Source organism: Triplophysa dalaica, chromosome 7, assembly GCF_015846415.1.
Source record: "Triplophysa dalaica isolate WHDGS20190420 chromosome 7, ASM1584641v1, whole genome shotgun sequence".
NCBI classification, from domain to species: Eukaryota; Metazoa; Chordata; class Actinopteri; order Cypriniformes; family Nemacheilidae; genus Triplophysa; species Triplophysa dalaica.
Window position 1 is genome coordinate 14,593,798 of NC_079548.1, and position 18,953 is coordinate 14,612,750.

Sequence of the window (18,953 nt, forward strand, 5' to 3'; positions counted from 1 at the left end):
ATGGTGAAAGTGCAAAAACCTCAGTGGTTCAATGGAAGCAAATCCATCAGTAGGACTTTAAAGTAAACAAACCTTACATAAGCATGTTTATGTAAGGGTCAGATTTAGGCCATTGGAAACTTTGCAAGAGGCTTTGAACTTTTTTTGTAAATTTAAATTTTCTTCGTAAGCTTTTAAAACATGTTTTTAGCATGTATTTTTTATACAATTGTTTTTTATATCATTTAAACACCCCAGTTTCATGAGCGTAGCATAAAAGCATTTTGCTTTAATAATCTTTGATCTTCGTTATATTTTTTCTGGTAACAGGGTGGGGAGAGACATATGGTGTGCCACAAAAAATGGAGTCCTCTACCTGGGTTGAGCCTGCTGCTCCACCTGTCCCTGTGGACAATGGCACTTCAGCCTGGGGAAAGGCTGTTGATAAAAGCTCCAACTGGGAAGAGCCAGGACGGGAAAACTCAGGAGGCTGTGGCTGGGGCAATGCTGCTGTAGGACAACAGTCACAGCACAAGTCTGGTATGGCACATGTCTTAAAAGCTCTTATAATTTGCTTATTTAAGTTTATATGATTTTTTTTACTAAAATGGAACCATATAGCATGCCTTTGACTTCAGTGGAAATAGTTGTACAATATTTTTTATTTCTGTCTGTAGGACCCAAACCTATGCAAGAAAACTGGTGTGGAGATGAGATGTCCATGACAGGGCACTCCAACTGGGAGGAGGAAGAGGAAGTTAAGATAGGGGTGTGGAACAACAATCCATCACAGGAAAATAACCAAACTGGAAACTGGTCCTACAAGAAGATGCCTCCAAAGGTAATGAATGACTTAAAGAGCTGAGCAGCCTAATTGAAGTGACATACAGTTATTTCAAAATGTGCTCAAGTTGACATTGTTCTTCACAGATAAATAAAGGACCCAACAAGCAGGAGGATTCTCCATGGATGAATCAGTTTGTGAAACAGTTTAACAACATGTATCCTGTAAGCATCACTGCATTTTTCTGAGAAACCTGTTAATAATAATAGATTTGCAATTGCAAATCTTTTATGAAGAAGATGGGTATTAGTTTGTATGATGACATTTGCATTTAATTTTGCAGAGGGATTGCTCTGAAGATTCCCTGAAGGGCAATAAGATGGATATGCCTGGAGGTATGTCAAGTTCACTTGTTATTTCTGTGTTAATTATTTTAATGCTGTTCCATTGCATTTAATGATACCCATCTTCTGCAGGAATGACAGACAAGCGCATGGATGTTGACAGTCATGTTCTTCATATGGGAGAGTATGGAAAAAATCCTGCATCACGCCACCAGATCCACAAAGACTCACCCATGGACCGCAATCCATATATGGATAAGGTCAGTTGTTCTCTTGTCTCCAGCAGAATAGGAGTGCTCATTTTGAAAACTCTTGTCATTGTTACTTTGGCTTGCTGGGTACTTTAGCACCCTCTATGGGAAGAGAATTGAAAAAACAAAATTAAGATGGTTGTTTTATGGGTTTTAGCTCGTAGTCGGTTAGCTTGTATGCTTTTACTAGGTGATCATCGTCGTTTAGTAAATATATATGCTTATGAATATATATTGTATAAGCATATATAAATATGCTTGATGTATTAATTTTGAACTTGGAGTTATATAAAAATATTGATGAAAGGTTAGATACAGTCTCATTTTAGGGATAGCTTACGTAAAAAGTTCCCTCTAAACCTGTTTTTCTTTTTCGTATTACTTCCTATTCCCTCCCTCACTAATGTCAATAGAAGAAAACTCTCCAGTTACGTAAAGATACCACAGAGGATGCTAATATCACCTTTCTCTTTCCTTTTCTCTGGCTGTTGCTGTGTCTTTCTCTGGTGGCCGGGTGTTTTCCCTTCCTCACTGCTGTTGTGCTCTGCGCCCCTGCCCTTCTCTCTGCTTGACCTTTGGTTGTGCTTCAGCTTTCACTGCCCGTATACGATAGCACTGTAGCAGAGGAGCCCCAAAACTCACAGATCACTTCCATGCAGAATATGAGCTATTCCCCTACAAATAGTGCACAACCAAACCAGTGCAGCTTGCCAGGACCTCACCATCCAAACTCTGCCTCTGTTAGGCAGGTGAGTTAGTGCATGCCGCTCCCTGTGTGCTGAAGCTGTCAACGGAGTGGGACCGCAGGGTGGTTTGTGTGTAACATATTTGTGTCTTCCCACAGAATGTAAACATGTACGGTGTCGGTAATGCAGCAGCACAAGGCCGGAATGCCCAGCAGCTTCCAGCACAACCTATGAACTCCGCTCAGCCCAATCTACGTAACCAAGTGCCTCCTCCACTACATCCCTCTCAGGTATGTATTAAGCTGGATGTATATTTAAGCATTTAAATGTTTAACTGGACTAAAGTAGTTTTTGTGATATACCTGAACAGTTTTTTTAGGTATTTTTAAATGTGTTCTGTTTTATCAGGTCCCGCCACCCATGTTGAAGTACTCTCCCAATAATGGAGGTCTGAACCCTCTGTTCGGCCCACAGCAGGTGGCTATGCTAAACCAGTTGTCCCAGCTTAACCAGCTTTCTCAGCTCTCTCAGTTTAATCAGTTACAGGTATTGATCTCACTGTTCAAGTGCACTGTAGTACGCTTCTGTAAGATTAATATGAGATTTAGCCAAAGTCTGAGCCACACTCACGGCTCCTTGTTTTTCCTTGTCCAGCGTCTTCTCCTGCAGCAAAAAGCGCAAAGCCAGAGGGCCATGCCTGTAAACAGCCGACAGGAACAGCAGGTTTGTGATCTTGTCTTCACTCTGTTTTCTGTTAACACTGCCTCGTTTGACGTGTCGTTTTTCATTTGTGATGACGTGTGCAGGGTCGTGGTCTGGGCCCATCCCAACAGATGATCCAGCCTCCCCGTCATCTCGATCCATCCCTGATGAAGCAGCAGAACTCTCCCCAGCCTCCCTCAATGCACCAGCCTGGCATGAAGTACATGGAGAACTTCATGTCCCCCAATGCCTCTGACCTGCAGAAAGAACAAAGTTCCCTGAGCTCGTTCAGTAATTTCCCTTTAGGTGGGTGTCCTCCCCATCTTCACGTAGGCCAGAATGACTCAATGTTGCACCAAGCTGCCAAGCCCAACACGATGTTTGCCTCTGACATGTCAGGCTGTCAGCCAGCTGGCATTAGTCAAAGTCATGGCCTCCTGAGCAATGGCCACATGGTGCCAGGCTCTTCCATGAACCCTCGGGTAGGAAAGAACTTCTGTCCTGACAGCAGCTCCCTGCCAGCAAGAGGTGAATACAGTCTGTTTTGTTGTGCCTTGCAAATTTCCCCATGCTTTTTATGTTTAGGGGAAAGGAAAACCATTTCTCAAACCTTTTGAGTTCAGACCTTTCGGATCTAATATTTGGCTTGAATATGATGCTTCTGTTTATAATTTCAGCTGCATGAGTTTTTTGTGTGTATGCTGCCCCGTCAATTTAAAGTTCCTAATTGATCTCATTTATTTGCTGCTGCTAATTCTGGGATGATTTAGAAGTTGCATGCATTTCTGGCAAGACATGCAGTGGATTACTTAAAGGGATAGTTCACCCAAAAGTGAAAATTCTGTCATGATTTACTCAAGTGGTTCCAAACCTGTATAAATTTCTTTGTTGGAACACAGAGACAGATATTTGGACGAATGTGAACAACTGAGATTTTTTGGCATCATTGACTACCATAGTAGAATTTTTTTAATAAAAAAAATTCTGTTCGGTTGAACACAAAATCAGATTTTTTTTAAAGAAGTAAGGAGCACAAACAGTTCTGTGGCACATTTGAATACAGTTTTAATTTCTTTTACTATAATAGTCAGTGGTCCCCATAGGAATATCATTTTCTAACATTTGCCTTTTTTGTGTGGTTAACAGAGCAAAGACATTTTATGCAGGTTTGGAACCACTTGAGGTTGAGTAATTCTAGACAGAAATTTCCTTTTTGGGAGAACAATCCCTTTTAAAGTCAGAATTGAAATAATGTTTTCTACAACAAAAATATATATTTTTTGTTTTCTCTGGCTTTTGAAATTCATTGTGTACTGTCTCATAAAATAGAGAACATTGTTTTTAAAACAAACTTTGGTTTTGTTCCTCTAGGCTTGAACTCAAACATGAATGTAAGCAACCTTGACATTAGTAGTGTTGGTTTTAAAGAGCCACAGTCCCGTCTGAAGAAGTGGACTGCCATGGACATTTCCGTTAACTCGCCACTTGATCAAAACCCCAGCAAAACTGGTGGGTTTTACTTTCTTTATGTTCCCTTAATCATCTCCACAATGGACTTTTGTAAACATCTAATGGTTGTGATCATTCTGTAGGTGCTATAACATCTGGCCTGAGGCTTGAAGACTCGCACTTAAGTCCATATGACTTCATGAATGCCAGTAATGCTCCCATCAGTCCTCCTGGCTCTGTGGGGGATGGCTGGCCCATCCGTGCCAAATCACCTCATGGTTCCACCAATGTCAACTGGCCTCCAGGTTTGGATACAATCCCTCTTGATGCTTTTATAGATGACTCACCCGTTTCAGTCAATTTGAAACAAAATCTTCATCGAAATTGTAAAATGAAACAAATCTCACGAGGTTTTGTTTGATTGGCAGAGTTTCGTCCTGGTGAGCCCTGGAAAGGATATCCAAATATTGATCCTGAAACTGACCCGTTTGTCACTCCTGGCAGTGTGATTAATAATCTCTCCATTAATACAGTCCGGGATGTTGATCACCTCAGGGACAGGAACAATGGTGAGCGTTTACCAAATGTATATCATATATAATTTAGGCATGAACTGTGTGTATTAGTTTTAGTTGACGCAATATCATTCATTTTTTTTTATTCTAGGGCCATCCTCATCACTTAACACCACGCTGCCTTCAAATAGTGCCTGGACATCCATTCGTGCCTCCAACCACAATAGTTCCCTCAGCAGTACAGCACAAAGCACTTCAGGTCAGTGGGAAACTTTCAGTGTGTATCATGTGAAAATCTACGTAGAGATGTTCAAAACAGTATTTACATTTATGCATTTGGAAGACGCTTTTATCCAAAGCGACTTACATTGCATTATACTATACATACATTTGTATCGGAGTATGTGCAATTCCTGGGATCAAACCCATGACCTTGGCATTGCTAGCGCCATGCTCTTACCATTGATTTACACAAAATTATGAAGCTGTACCCAAGATTTATCTGTGTCTGTTTCTTCCTGCAGCCAGAAACAGTGACTCCAAATGGTCTCCAGTCACCAACACCTCTTTGGCTCATGAGCTGTGGAAGGTTCCTCTCCCCTCGAAGGGTATCTCTGCTCCGTCCCGGCCCCCACCTGGCCTCACTGGCCAGAAGCAGCCCTCGGCTTGGGACAACAACTCTCTGAGAATGTCAGGCTGGGGCAGCTCTGAATCCAGATTCACCCCTGGTTTGTCACATTTGAATTACACTCCCTGCTGTTCTTATATTAATAGTCGAGTTTAAAGAGAGAGACTTACAAGGAACATTCCTCACAGGTTCCAGCTGGGGTGACAGCAGCTCAGGGAGAACTAATTGGCTTGTACTCAAAAACCTTACACCTCAGGTAAGAGAAGTTTCATGGTGTGGACTCTGTTGGCTCATGTTGAGGCAGTCTTGTTTTAGATCAGCTTCCTAAGTAACAACTTTGTTTTACAGATTGATGGCTCCACCTTGCGAACTCTGTGCATGCAGCACGGTCCACTGATCACATTCCATCTGAACCTTCCCCATGGCAATGCTGTCGTCTGTTACAGCTCTAAGGAGGAGGCGGCCAAAGCCCAAAAGTCACTGCACATGTAAGTGCATATGTTCTTTTTAGAATGCGGGCAAAAGCAACAACTTGTACAATAAAGAGGAAAAGCCATCTGGTTTTATTAGCAGAAGCTTCTCCGCTTTCTTGTAACGTGTTACTAAATTGCTTCAGAGTATTTGTGAGAGCATTGAATGTTAATCTGATTGGATTCAATTAAAATCATTTTTGTAATAAAGAAAAATTTGAGGGAATCCGTAATATTCCCAATATGACAACCCCTGTGCAAAGCAGCTTTCGAGAAACCATTGTATATGTCAATGAGGCGCTATACTGACGAAGGCTCTGTGCTCTTCTTCCTCCTCAGGTGTGTTTTAGGGAACACTACTATTCTTGCAGAATTTGCTAGTGAAGAGGAAATTAATCGTTTCTTTGCACAAGGTCAGTCAATGACCGCCTCTCCCAGCTGGCAGACGCTGGGATCTTCTCAGAACCGGATGGGATCCATTGAGGGTTCACACCCCTTCCCGAACCGCTCCGACCTGAATCAGTGGAATGGCAGCGGGCTGTCCGGAGCCGGCAGTGGAGACATGCATGCTTCGTCTCTCTGGGGTGTTCCCAATTACTCCACGAGCATGTGGGGCAGCCCCAGTGGCGGTGACGGGGGGAGAATCAACAGTCCCTCCCCCATCAGCTCCTTCCTTTCTGTTGACCACCTGACAGGAGGTGGGGAGTCCATGTAGTGCATCTTTCACCTTCTGACAAAAAACCGACAAAAAAACCATACAAACCCGTGACCTCAATGTGGAGTAGTTAATCATAATCATATGACCATATATATATTATATATGAAAAAATCAAATGGCACTAGTTAGACTTTTCTTCACTTACAAAAGGAAAAAAACCAATGCGGGGTCACCCTGTGGAAACAAGTTACGTTTTTTCTGCACATATGTCCACTTTGTTTTAGCCCAAAACATATCAGTTTGAATACTTGAATCATGCAGGCCAATTCTATAATGTGAAAGGATGTATTTACACTTCCAGGTAGTGCTCTTCGTACAGAAAAAAGCTTCAGTTGAGCTCATCTGTTTATTCATCATGTTTATTTGAATTCCAATTCTTTTCGTTTTATTATTTGCATTTTGTTTGCTGACAATGTTGGAGTTTGAGCTTTTTTTAACTTTGCACTGAATGTGGTCTTTCTCAGTATAATCTGCAATATGGAGGGAGCTGACAGTTCCAGTGTAGTTGTTTACTCAAGGATGTTCTTAAAGTGTGCGCTCTACTATGCCTTGATGTATGCCTACCTTATTGTGGTATTGTGGAGTTGGAGATCAAGATATAGATGCTGATTTAGGATTATTTGATGATGATATTACAGAAATAAGTATTGCACCGATTCTGTTTTAAAACTAAAGAATTTAGCTCTGCAGTGTAAAAAACTGTAGCCACAGCTGTGACTTGCAGACCCAACCTGCAAGCCAGGGGGAACAGCACTTTCAAAATAGGCTTTCAATTTTGATTTGGAGGCGTCACATTGTGCCCTCTTGTTTACAAAACTTTTTGAGGGGGAAAGTATGGTCATTCTTCCTTTATTTTAAATGGAAAAATTACAAAAAATACATAAAGAATGAAAAATATAAAAATGATAAAATAAAGAAAAATACCAAAAAAAGAATAAAAGTGAGAAAAAAGTTTTCAAAAAAAAAATCTTGAGGATGAAGACGAAGCTTTCTATCTCTGGGAATACTGATCAGTGTTTGGCCATGTCATTGGTTATTTTATCTATTCCTCTTGTCTGCTAAATAACCAGCATGGTTCTCAGGAAATTTAGCCAGTTTCCCCCATAGAAACTCCTTGTAGGAAAATCCAACTTTTAGCACTGAAACTACTTATAGCTCTGTAAGTTTTTCTCTGCCAAATAACTGCTTTAAGCTGGAGACATTCTACATACTGCTTTTCAAATATGCTGTCTTTTTTAAATGAGTGGATATGGTTTGCTGAATCACTATCTAGTCCTCCTTCCCTTTTCCCACCGAGTGGCTCCATGTTTTCCCTTTGTGACTGTCCAAGTAACTGTCAAATATGTCGTAAGAAAAAGCAGAAATCTGTAACTATGCATACTGTAGCCAGTGACTCGGCCTACAGAAACGCTTTTTCTCCGTCTGAAGTCATGTTTTGTGTGTTTCGGTAATTTCCTCATCGCCAGAGCTGGTGTTAAAGAAAATCTTGTTTGGTTATTTTAACAGTGCAGAAGTCGTCCACATTTCATTGCCTTGATTCAAATTGTGTCCGAAGATGCAACAAGTCGAGTGGCTTTTAACTGTTTACAAATAGAAAATGATTGTAATGTGTACAGTTTGGTTGTGTTAATCTGAAGTTCCTTACAATATTAATAAATCAATGTTTGGCTGCTCATTACCATTTTATTTACATTTTATTTTGGTTCCGTTTTTTCTTTTTCTTTTCCCCTTCCTCAAAGCTGGTTTGTCATTGAAAATGGCTTGCCTCTGTACTTGTGGCCAAGGAAGGCTGGATCAGAGGTGAATGTAATCTATCGCTGGTAGTTTAAATGATGTGCATAGATTTACAGACCTTTTTATTGTACTATATTTTAGGTGCACAATTTATGAGACGCTTCAAAGAGCGAGCGGGAGAGAAAGATGTCAGCATTAGGCTAAGCCATGGACCTTAATATTTGTTTAAGCTGTTTTTCTCCATTTTATTTTATTTGAGCAGTAGATCTTGCTTGGTGTGTTAAGTTATCCATATTTAATGTCTCGAAAGCATATTACAAAACCCTGAGTATTACTCTATTACTTTATGGTTGTGTGCCAGTATTGAACCATTTTAAGTAACTGCTTTACCAAATAAACTTCAATCAAAGGATTTGTTTACTTAATTCCAGACCTGGCTTATCATATTTTGTTTGACAAATTTTAAGCGGAATGTTAGGTTGTTTCCGAGAGAAAATACGTAACGAATGCCGAAAATAAATTTTTGGAATTGCACTTGGTGTATATAATGAACTGAAAGCTTGTACTGTATTTTTGTTCTGAGGCAGAGTATAGCTTCGGAGAACTGGATGTCTTGGTTAGAGAACTTTGCCTTTTGTTTTTCTTTTATTCTTCATGTGCATTGGCTATAGTGTGAGACAGCGTTTGTTTTTGTGTGTTTGTGCCTGCATGCTCGAGTGGTCCACTCCATTCCTGCGCATCAGGAGCCCTAGTATTCTCCTCTCGTATAGGCTACTAATGCGGTCTGTCTTGAGGGCGATTCGATTGCCGTGACTTTTATTTACTCCCTCGATGTGGAATGCTCAAAATCTGTGTGCTTTGGAGTTCCATGTTTGTATGTGTTAGTTATTGTCTGAAGTTGACGCTAAGCTTTAACTATGGTTCTGAATAAGTTCTTCCTTGCTGTTCTGGCAGCCGTGCTAAGTTTCCATATTCTTGTGACTTCTGAAAGCGTAGGGAAGAGCCATTTCCACTTTTAATTTTTTGTTTATTTTCTTTTTCTTCCTTTTATCTCACTTTTTTCTCTTAATTTCATTTTATGTATTTGCAGCTGTTTGGTGTTACACAGAACTGTCATGCTAAGACATTTTGATATTTCACTGTCATGCCAAATAATGGGGGAGTGGGGGAGGAAAGGGATTTGTTCTTTTTTGTAAAAGCTGGACAATGTATATGCTTCAAATGTCACTTGCAAAATGGATGTTTCGAGGATATTCATGAGCAATGTACAATCCCCATTTTTATAGTCAGGTAAAAGTAGACGACTTGGCCTGACATTCTACTTTTGTACTGAAAGTGTCATTTGTTTTCTGATTTATCCTGTGAGCAAATATACCCATGTCTTTTAAATGGTTCCTACTGTTGAACAATGTGCTAAGGCAAATGACTTAACAAACTGTGAGTATTGCGGTCATGTCATTATAAACCCGAAAAGCTTTAGTAAAACCAGCACAAGAAACGGATGAACGAGAGTTTAAATCTAAACTTCCACCATGAAGAAATTCTAAGAAAGTCTATGCAGTGTAGGGTGAGGCTTCCATGTATGTCTTTGCTTAATAAAATCCTAACCGCTGTAGTGGTGGGATATAAAAATAAGATTCCTGTAACGTGCCATGATTGAAATTGATTTTATTTTATTGTGGTCACAAAATTTGGCCAGTTGTAGCAAATGAGGGTTGCATTAACATTTCCTCTTTCACAGCGCTCGACACGGAACGGGCTGTGTAATAGCAAATTCTCCGACATTTCTAGAGATCTGTCAAGAAATAGTTTGCTCACATGTAACCTATATGCACACTGCTTGGTAGACTGTTTGAAGATAACTAGAAATAAACGTCAATGAGAATACTTAAATGAGCAGGAAGTTCTTTTCAGCGTCTTCCTGGGGTCATCTTAGAATCTTATCTTGGGGAACTGCACTTTTTGAAGGACAATCCTTTATTTGTATTGGTAACAATTGACACAAGGTTTAGTCTAATGATACATGGTAGATACTCAAATGTGTAGTGATGAATGTTTCTTGTAATGCTGTTTTTTTTTCTCTCTTTGTTGCTTGGTTTTCATTTTTAGTACCCTTAAGTGCATATGTAACGAGGTAGAGTAGTTAAGTAGATTTAGGTCTTTCGTTGGCTGTACTTGTAGACTGATAATAACTGTTTGTAAAGTCCTGATCTTGATATCGGAATACAAAGCTGTATAACTTGGGTACAACCCGCAATAAAGCCTAACAGTGACATGGTGTGCTGCTTCTTTCTTATTTTCATGCAGAAATTTACTTCAGTTTCAACTTGGTTGAAAACTCAATTTCCTTTTTAAAAGGACAATTTGGAAAGACATCCAGTTATATAAGCAATGACACGTATTGAAAAAATATGTATCTTACGTGTTCCGGTCTACCTTTTTGTTTTTCACACAGGAAATAAAAGTACTTTGGTCATGTTTAAAATTAAGCTGCGAGTTATATTGGAGTAGTTTACCCGCTAAATAAGACTTCTTAATATACTGACCCTTATGCCATCCCGAAGCATCTACAAAGAAATTTTAAATTACATAATGTAATGCCCACGGGACATATTAAACCTCAAAAATGCACATTCATTGAATACACATTTAGAAGCAAAACTAAAATGTAGCTTTGACTGTCGTTTTGATCTTACTTTGCTACACTAAAATCATATAGGAAGCATGTCTATTCTTGTGTCAGATGTGATTCAACTAGTTACATGTAAATCTCATCCTATTCTAGCACAACACATTGAGACCATTTTCTGATGTACGTTTCCTTCAATGCTCTTAAAATCATTTATACTGCATAATAGTGGGCTTTGAGATTACATGTCTAGTCATAATAAACACCCTGCCCCTCTATTAGGTAATGTGTTGCAGAATAGATCAGATGAAATTGGAGGCAAATACGTTTTTTCAGTAATAGCAGGGATATTAAAAAGATTGGAACAAGACCATTATCCTGCCTCAAACCTTACCCTGGGTTGAACTTGTTATTCTTTTTTGCCACTTGAGTTAACCAAGCAATAATGAAACCACTATCAAAATAGGTGAAAGTATTTTAACTACAACAAATAAAAAAAACTACAGATGACATTATCAATTGACTTTGACCTTGAAATGAGGTCAGAGTAACATACTCCAACCACTAGAGGGACTAGTGAAGTATCCCATTAGAAAGAAAAGCAAATGAAGTACCATTTGTCTTGGATTTATTTACTAGCTCAAGCTCATAAGAGTTTATAGTGACATTTTCATTAAATACAACATTATACATGACAAGGCAGTTGACTCCATAAGAGACAAAAAGGGGTATGAAAGAAACTGGACACTGCGTAGATACAGCTGATCCATGTCCATATTGTTCAATGTTAATCTTCTGTACCTGAGGAAATAAAAGAACAAACTTCAACACAAGAAAAAGTTATAATTTCAAATATATGTTACTTGGGCCACATAAAGACAAAGGCCACCCACAATTTACACCTAGAATAACTGTATACTCACCATGCGACCATGCTTCTATTCATACACGTCTTTTTTATCTGCAATGTACTGTACGATCTCCGCAGGAGTCATAAGCTTCTCAGCCTCCGCATCTGGAATCTCAAATCCTGCGAATCATCAATGTACGATCAATCCAATTTCAGATGATTGTCTTTTCATTCAAAGCGGTCAAAGGATTAGCTCACAGTTTATTTAAATGAAGTTGCTGTCAACTTCAGGCTCTACCAGTTGTAAGGAAAAAAGTTTCTTCAGTAGAATAGTATTCTTTGGTAGGTCAAAAACAGATACAGAAAACGAAAAATTAATCCATGCACCTTCTGGCAGTATATCCATGTCCTAAACGAAACAACAGACATCAGACATTACCATTAATCTATAGGCTCTGCCAAATGTCCTTAAATGCATCTGAAACTTTGGGCGAATCCAGTTGCATCCTTGTGCCCTACTCAATTGAACTCTCTTTCTAGGATTACTGGTGATGTGTGTTACGTGTATGCTGTTCATATGTGTATTTTATTCGATTTTAAATTAGTGAAGCCCTTTGGGGAACAACTTTGCATGTAAATGTGCTATATAAATAAAGGAAGTTCAAGTTGTATCTGCATTTCAGTCTAAAACTCAGGAATTAGATTTGTATGAACACCAAGGACCAGTTTTAACTGAAAAATGTATTTTCTGTCCTGCTGAAGTGACAGTGTCACCTTGGATGTCCTACGGGTAAATTAAACACAAATTTTATGTGAACTAACTTACCCTTTAATATTTGGTGGACAGAATAAATTAAGGACAACATACAGAGACGGAAGAGTGAAGAAATGAAGAATCATCATATCAAGTATAAGAAATACAGGAGAAACCCATACTAACCAAACTCATCTTCCATAGCCATGATAATCTCCACCTGGTCCAAGCTGTCCAGTCCCAAATCTTTCATGAAATGAGACGCTTTTTGAAGCTTTGGGGAAAGTATATTATATCAGATATTTCACAAATACTTGTATAATGTAACCAAGCAGTCTTTCTAGTTTCGTAACAACAAATCTGTACGTCCATAGTAAAATGCCATACAAAATAAAATGATGTAAATGACCCAAGCGACAAAAGAAAAGAAATACAAATACAATGAAGTAAGCATTTCTCACCTTCTCAGGATTGATCTTGTCATACAGTTTGAGGACATACATAACACGGTCATGGATGCTCTCTAAAGTGAGGGGTGGGAGATCTCCATAATGCCGACACAGCTGAACAGATGGCCCTGAAATCTATTAACATGCAAAACAAAGAAAAAATCAATTGTAGGTATTAAATGAAACAAAATGAAAATATTCAAGAGAGTGGCAGCACATGTCATTCATAAATGACTTTGCATTTCGTAACACTGGTTAATAAGAGAACACAACAAGTGCGGATGAAAGAAACAGATGAATTTATGCGTCCTATACATAATTACGATGAACGTGTTTAAAACCCCTGCTTGAAATATGTATATCTTTGATGTCAGTATATAAACTTTTAAAGAACGGTAGCCAATCGTCATGCAGGCAGAGATGTGTAGGAAAGACACAGGTAGGTCATTGTTAATCCAGCACTAGCAGGCCAGACTGGGCATCTGCAGAAAGCTCACCCGCATTAGTTCAGTCCACCTCGTCCCCTGACTGCATGACATGAGAGAGATCGCTCGATGGGTTGAGACGAGGGACGCACGGGCGGATCTCGTGAGCGCATTTCCCTCATTTAACCTTGCAGAAGCGCGAGCGATGGAGCGCACACAGTGTGCGAGCGCACGAGACGCCATGTTTGTAACGATGACTCCCACAATTCACTGCGATTCTTTAAATTTGAGGTACGCATGCGTGTTTGTGTTTTACACGTTTAAATTAGAGTGGTTAAATCTTTAACTTTGCTAACTAGTCATTAGACACTTGACAGGTTTTAAATTATATTAAATGATTATAATGTGGAATAATGTATATGTGGGATTTAAATAAGGCAGAACGGGGCTTTTCTTTTGAAATGGGAAAAACATGCACAAAAAGGTACAGTAGGTGGCGCTATGCACAAATAGTGTTGTCCCCCAAAAATCTTAAGAAGAAGAAGAAGAAGATGCAGACAAGTTAAATTTCAACTTAAGTAGTGCGTTTATTTCATCTTCGCTGATTTAAATTTGACAATAATATACATTTGTACGATCCGGTGTTTACTCTAAAGAAGATCTGCTGAATAACACACATCATCCAGAATGCGTTCTGGATCAATATAAGTAGAAGAAAGCGCGCACCAACGGTGCCCTTCTAAATCAGGTGACATAAAAATAGTCTGTATAATCAGTTTTTGTACAGCCAGAAATCCCATAATGCACGACCAGCTTCATATGAATTTTTGTCATTGGTTGCGCAATAACACTGGTGCTGTTTTGCAGGAGAAAGTGAACATGGAGCCTGCGAGTCTGGAGAATCTCAGTGTTTTGCACCACAGCGAAAACTATATAGTTGTTAACAAACACTGGGACATCCGTATTGACAGCAAAATGTGGTACGAGAAGCAGACTGTTCAGAGTCAGCTGAAGCATCACTTCCCAGAGCTTGCAGATCCTGGCACCTATTATGGCTTCAGGTCTTTTCCCATTTGATGTATTCTGCCTCATTGAGGATCATATGTGGCAATTTACATGTGACAAGTACTTTATGTTTGTTTATATTCTTCTAATATCCTCAGGTTCTGTCATCAGCTGGATTTCTCTACAAGTGGAGCTTTATGTGTAGCACTGAATAAGGCAGCAGCCGGGCACGCATACCGCTGTTTTAAAGAGAGACTGGTTACCAAAGCTTATCTTGCATTGGTACTGTGTCCCATTCAGTATTTTACTGATATACTTGGGAGATTTTCTTCTTGTTTACTATGTACTATGTGTAGGTTCGTGGCACCGTGGCTGAGGAAAGAATGACTCTGGACTTTGCAGTTGGCAAGAACACAACAGAGGGCAAGACCCATATGATGTGCATTGAAGGAGCAGAAGGTCAGTATTCTTAATTAAATACTAGGGATGCTCCGATACCGTTTTCTAAAGACTGCGTACAAGTGCCGATATTTTTACTGGTACTCTCCGATACCAATACCGATGCCAGTACCTGCATTTTTTTTGTGAGGTGCCAATTTTCCGAGCACCACCCAATGAAACAAATAACTCTGCCGCAAAACACATTATGAAAAAAATATGATTTTATGTGCTTGTCATAAACTTTCAAATCACAAATTTCAGTCAGTTCTGTCAGGGATGTCACGTGAAGTATCGGTCTTTGGTATCGTTTTATCTATACGAGTACGAGGACATGAGCTTGGTATCGGACCCGATATCGATACTGGTATCAGTGGATCCCTATTAAATACCTTAACTAAGTAATCATTCTTTTGGAATCTACGTAACTTTTCACTTTAGAAGAAGAGACTAGACTTTTTAATACAATGCAAGTGAATGTGAACAATCTGACAGTGAATAGTTCCAAAAGAGCCATACAGTTTTGGGTTGAATACCATTTTTTTACCATACCATCCCTTTAATACCAAAAGATTTACACTCGTATGTTCCATAGGATGTGAGAATCCTAAACCCAGCCAGACAGAGCTTACAGTTTTAGAGTATGGAGCATATGAAGGAGATCCAGTCACAAAAGTGCTTTTGCAGCCTCTGACAGGTATCAAATTTAGATTTGAACAATACACATGAAATTCATAAACTAATGTTTTCCACTTTACTGAATACGCAAGTTCTTTACAGGACGGACGCACCAGCTCAGAGTCCACTGTAGTGCTATTCATCACCCCATAGTGGGAGATTACACCTACAGTCTACGGACAGACAACACTCCTTATCGCATGATGTTGCATGCGTACTTCCTGCTTATTCCACTAGAGAAGGAACCAATACAGGTTATAGCCTCAGACCCTTTTCTGCCCAGCTTGGACTCCAAATGGGCGCCACAAAGGTGTCTGAACCCTCTAGATGATCTACTTAAGAATATTTTAACAAAGCAACAAGCTGAGATGAAAGCGAGCCAAGAAGAACCAGAGACAGTGCACAGGAGGAAAAGCATCCCAGTTGAGAGCGAGGAAGAAAAGGCTGAGTGTCAGCAGTGGTTGTGTGAATGGAATCTTGACTAATGAACTTTTATGCTTGGTAGCTTGCTGGTGTACACTACACTAGGGATGCTACACCACAATGATTCCCTTCTTTTAAAGGCAGCTTGTAGCTAATGCACCTCAAAAACGATACTTGAACAGAAAAGCACTGAAAGAGAACTGACTTCTGATAACCTCCATATTTTTCCAGTACGCCACATGTAAAAAGTTTACATCAGGTATTGCTTATTGTATGAACACCTGTATAGGTTAAACTTTTACAGTTTTAAATCCATTTTAAATCATTTTGCTTATTTTAATCCGATTTTTATAAGTTGTTTTTGCATTTTTTTTTACGTACAATAATTTAAAATCATTTTTCCCTTTCATTTAACTGTAGGATGGTGCTTATAATTCCTATAGCTAAACTTTATGCAGCATGTTTTTAGAACATTCGTTGCATCTACAAAAAACAGCGGTCTAAACAATCCCTACCTCACAAAAAATGATAAAAAATTTGGTTACTAAAGTGTGTCGAAAATTCAGCTTTGGATTCTAAAGTGTTTTGAAAATTCAGCTTTGGATACTAAAGCGTATCTATGCCTACACAGTATTTTTGGTGCATGCAATGTTATTTCAAGAAAGCCTTCAAAATACCGCTGTAGTCACTTATAATGATTCAGTATATACAGTACATAAAAAAAACATTTATTAACGACTGTAATGTTTTAGCACACAGAAAACATTTAGTGTCGCAGAGATGGTAAAGCCAAGCATTGTAATAAATAAAGGCCCTTCAGTCTATCAGCTGATCTTGGTCTTGGGATATTTTTCCAGGCATCCACGCCTGCCATGTGCCACGGCATGAGATGAGATCCATTTTACACATTTAGATCCATTAAAGATCTACACATGCTGATGTGAAATGCAGGTAATGCAAGAAATGTGACTAATTAAAATACTGCTTGCTTATATACTCTATGTTAGCGTAACCATGATAGATAGGGATTTTTCTACTGCAGATAAGTACAACTGTGCATTAGAACAGAAATGATGGTATGAACGTCCTTCTTGTAGAGCACAGGATGATGGGGGAATAGTCCATTAGTGCCTTTGGTCCCCGAGAGAACAAAACTCAAGTTTAGTCCTAAATCTGACTGAGAGGGAGGAACTTCTGGTAGTAACTCTTGGTAACATCGATCATCAGTTCCTGTGTACATTCAGGGAGCTCTCCTGAAAACAAACCTGAAATACAATATCAGAGAAGACATTAGACAAAACTTGAACTTACGAAAATCTAATTAAGACACAAAAACACTTCAGTAAGTAACAGAAAGCATAAAAAATTATCAAATGATAATTTGTAGCGTGCCCACCTGGACAACCAGAGAATACTGTGAATGGTGGAACCACTGTCTCTGGGGGAAGGACAGTATTATCCAATATCTTACAACAGTCCTTCAAGACACAGCGTCGACCCTGAAATACACGAGTCCTATTGTAAACACCACCAACAGGTCAAAATATTAGTCAGTACCACAAAACAAACGAAGGCTACTTACAATCACACAGTTCTTGCCGATGTGGACGTATGATCCTATCTGTGCAGCATTGACAACACAGTCCTCTTCTATGAACACATGATCTCCAATATGTAGAGGGAAGAAAGCCACCCTGATGTAAACAAGGCAAATAAATACACAAAATAACAACTTTTAGCCAGCTAAATGTAAAGTGAGTGCATTAAGACAGCAGCACTACTCACCCTTTGCTGAATTTCTTGAACGGTGGTCGGATTACGCTACGACTTTTAATGACACAATGTCGCCCAACTCTGACATTAGCAAGATCTCCTCTGATGATACAGTCATTCATCACAATAGTCTGAAAAAATGCAACACGTGGTTAACAGCATCTCCTCAAGAGAATTGAAGATTTTCTATTGAAGATAATAGACTAATGCAGAAAAAAGATGTGACTCACTTTTCCGTTGAGTACAATGTTTTGACTGCCGCATAAAACCGACTGTCTGCTAACTTTATTGCCCGATGCCTACACACATCAAATGGAAGGTTGTGACGCGATTAAGGTAAGATATTAAGTTAACTGTTACGTGAACAAGATGAGACTCTTTGATACAGACTTTTATTGTCATAATTAACCATTTATTTCTGGGAAACCCATGCCTAAATAACGTTAGTCGGTTTTCTTTACGTACCGTTTCGATGTATTCCGCCTTGTTGTATAATATTTCGCAAAGCTCCATCTTTGTAAATATTGTATTGTTTTGCTAGCTAGGCTCCTCAAATGACTAGAAGCTGTCAACCACCATAGACATAAGGTCAACCGCTCCCTGCTACTTCCGCTTCCGGTTAGTGCAAAAGAGTTGTAGTATCTTGTTAAACTATATTAAAATGCTACTTTTTTTAATCTGAGTCCTTGTTTATTGTTTATTGTTTGAAACGTCCTGGAAAGCAGGATATTCCTATATCAACTGGACGTAACTGTTTTTCATAAATACTATTTAAGATTATATTTAGGGTTGGGAATCGATTACTCTCTTCCTCCCTCTCTCGTATATATTATATATAATAATATTAAAATCCATATATCATATATTTCTATTTATTTTCTTGAAATATTAAAAAAATCGTAGATGTAACCAACCTGCAATACTCTCTTACACCGCAAGATGGCGCTCCTGCATCGCATCACAGTTTTCATACTCGGGTGCAGAGGCAGGCGGTGTTTTAACGTGCTTTATTGATCCATTACAGTCTGCGCTAATGGGTTAAAACCCGTGATTTGCTTTGGTCGAGCACTAGAAAGCCATTCTGTGAAAGATATGTCCTACAAATCCAGTGCACTGGGAATATAGAATGTAAATTTTGTAAGGCAACTCAATATTATTATAATTAGAGGTGTTTAGTGGGCTTGTTCTGTAGAGCTACCATTTTTAAACTGTCCTGTCTATTATGTAAGAGATTAAGTATTGTTAAAATAACCTCTGCAGTATCTCTAG

The 18,953-nt window shown here is 39.1% G+C and overlaps 4 protein-coding genes across 6 annotated transcripts in view; 2 read left to right on the forward strand and 2 right to left on the reverse strand.

Moving 5' to 3' along the window:
- Positions 1-10,538, forward strand: part of LOC130425708 (trinucleotide repeat-containing gene 6A protein-like) — a 31,317-nt gene extending 20,779 nt beyond the window's left edge. Inside the window, exons 7-24 of one of the 3 annotated variants that reach the window (XM_056752079.1) lie at positions 310-519; positions 657-820; positions 910-987; positions 1,107-1,158; positions 1,240-1,367; positions 1,949-2,107; positions 2,203-2,334; positions 2,453-2,590; positions 2,699-2,767; positions 2,851-3,274; positions 4,118-4,255; positions 4,339-4,500; positions 4,624-4,764; positions 4,862-4,969; positions 5,235-5,438; positions 5,527-5,594; positions 5,687-5,826; positions 6,148-10,538. In XM_056752079.1, coding sequence (XP_056608057.1) covers positions 310-519; positions 657-820; positions 910-987; positions 1,107-1,158; positions 1,240-1,367; positions 1,949-2,107; positions 2,203-2,334; positions 2,453-2,590; positions 2,699-2,767; positions 2,851-3,274; positions 4,118-4,255; positions 4,339-4,500; positions 4,624-4,764; positions 4,862-4,969; positions 5,235-5,438; positions 5,527-5,594; positions 5,687-5,826; positions 6,148-6,523 — 2,891 coding nt within the window. In that variant the 3' untranslated portion in view covers positions 6,524-10,538. The remainder of the gene's footprint in view (positions 1-309; positions 520-656; positions 821-909; positions 988-1,106; positions 1,159-1,239; positions 1,368-1,948; positions 2,108-2,202; positions 2,335-2,452; positions 2,591-2,698; positions 2,768-2,850; positions 3,275-4,117; positions 4,256-4,338; positions 4,501-4,623; positions 4,765-4,861; positions 4,970-5,234; positions 5,439-5,526; positions 5,595-5,686; positions 5,827-6,147) is intronic. The other 2 variants (XM_056752080.1, XM_056752081.1) reach the window with 2 other exon arrangements.
- Positions 10,539-11,500: 962 nt separating this feature from the next.
- On the reverse strand, positions 11,501-13,632 carry ndufab1b (NADH:ubiquinone oxidoreductase subunit AB1b). Its single transcript, XM_056753272.1, has 5 exons — positions 13,440-13,632; positions 12,955-13,077; positions 12,680-12,767; positions 11,813-11,919; positions 11,501-11,690 (listed from the first exon to the last, which is right to left on the reverse strand). The coding sequence occupies exons 1-4, from the start codon at positions 13,608-13,610 to the stop codon at positions 11,828-11,830; spliced, it is 474 nt and encodes a 157-aa protein (XP_056609250.1). The 5' UTR covers positions 13,611-13,632; the 3' UTR covers positions 11,501-11,690; positions 11,813-11,827.
- A 264-nt stretch (positions 13,633-13,896) lies between these two features.
- Positions 13,897-16,741, forward strand: rpusd1 (RNA pseudouridine synthase domain containing 1). The gene is made up of 6 exons (XM_056752837.1): positions 13,897-14,115; positions 14,235-14,428; positions 14,531-14,654; positions 14,729-14,831; positions 15,406-15,507; positions 15,591-16,741. The coding sequence occupies exons 2-6, from the start codon at positions 14,247-14,249 to the stop codon at positions 15,971-15,973; spliced, it is 894 nt and encodes a 297-aa protein (XP_056608815.1). The 5' UTR covers positions 13,897-14,115; positions 14,235-14,246; the 3' UTR covers positions 15,974-16,741.
- Positions 16,664-18,283, reverse strand: dctn5 (dynactin 5). The gene is made up of 6 exons (XM_056752838.1): positions 18,150-18,283; positions 17,915-17,983; positions 17,697-17,815; positions 17,494-17,605; positions 17,308-17,410; positions 16,664-17,176 (listed from the first exon to the last, which is right to left on the reverse strand). The coding sequence occupies exons 1-6, from the start codon at positions 18,195-18,197 to the stop codon at positions 17,079-17,081; spliced, it is 549 nt and encodes a 182-aa protein (XP_056608816.1). The 5' UTR covers positions 18,198-18,283; the 3' UTR covers positions 16,664-17,078.
- Positions 18,284-18,953: the final 670 nt, after the last annotated feature.

Excerpts from the sequence above, each read along its gene's own strand:
- dctn5 (XM_056752838.1), bottom strand. The coding sequence starts at position 18,197 with ATGGAGCTTTGCGAAATATTATACAACAAGGCGGAATACATCGAAACG. Across the intron at positions 17,816-17,914 it reads ACATTGTACTCAACGGAAAA|ACTATTGTGATGAATGACTG; the intron begins GTGAGTCACATC and ends GCATTTTTTCAG. Across the intron at positions 17,411-17,493 it reads TCGGCAAGAACTGTGTGATT|GGTCGACGCTGTGTCTTGAA; the intron begins GTAAGTAGCCTT and ends CGTGTATTTCAG.
- rpusd1 (XM_056752837.1), top strand. The coding sequence starts at position 14,247 with ATGGAGCCTGCGAGTCTGGAGAATCTCAGTGTTTTGCACCACAGCGAA. Across the intron at positions 14,655-14,728 it reads CCAAAGCTTATCTTGCATTG|GTTCGTGGCACCGTGGCTGA; the intron begins GTACTGTGTCCC and ends TACTATGTGTAG. Across the intron at positions 14,832-15,405 it reads GTGCATTGAAGGAGCAGAAG|GATGTGAGAATCCTAAACCC; the intron begins GTCAGTATTCTT and ends TATGTTCCATAG.
- ndufab1b (XM_056753272.1), bottom strand. The coding sequence starts at position 13,610 with ATGGCGTCTCGTGCGCTCGCACACTGTGTGCGCTCCATCGCTCGCGCT. Across the intron at positions 13,078-13,439 it reads GGTGGACTGAACTAATGCGG|ATTTCAGGGCCATCTGTTCA; the intron begins GTGAGCTTTCTG and ends GCATGTTAATAG. Across the intron at positions 12,768-12,954 it reads ACAAGATCAATCCTGAGAAG|CTTCAAAAAGCGTCTCATTT; the intron begins GTGAGAAATGCT and ends CTTTCCCCAAAG.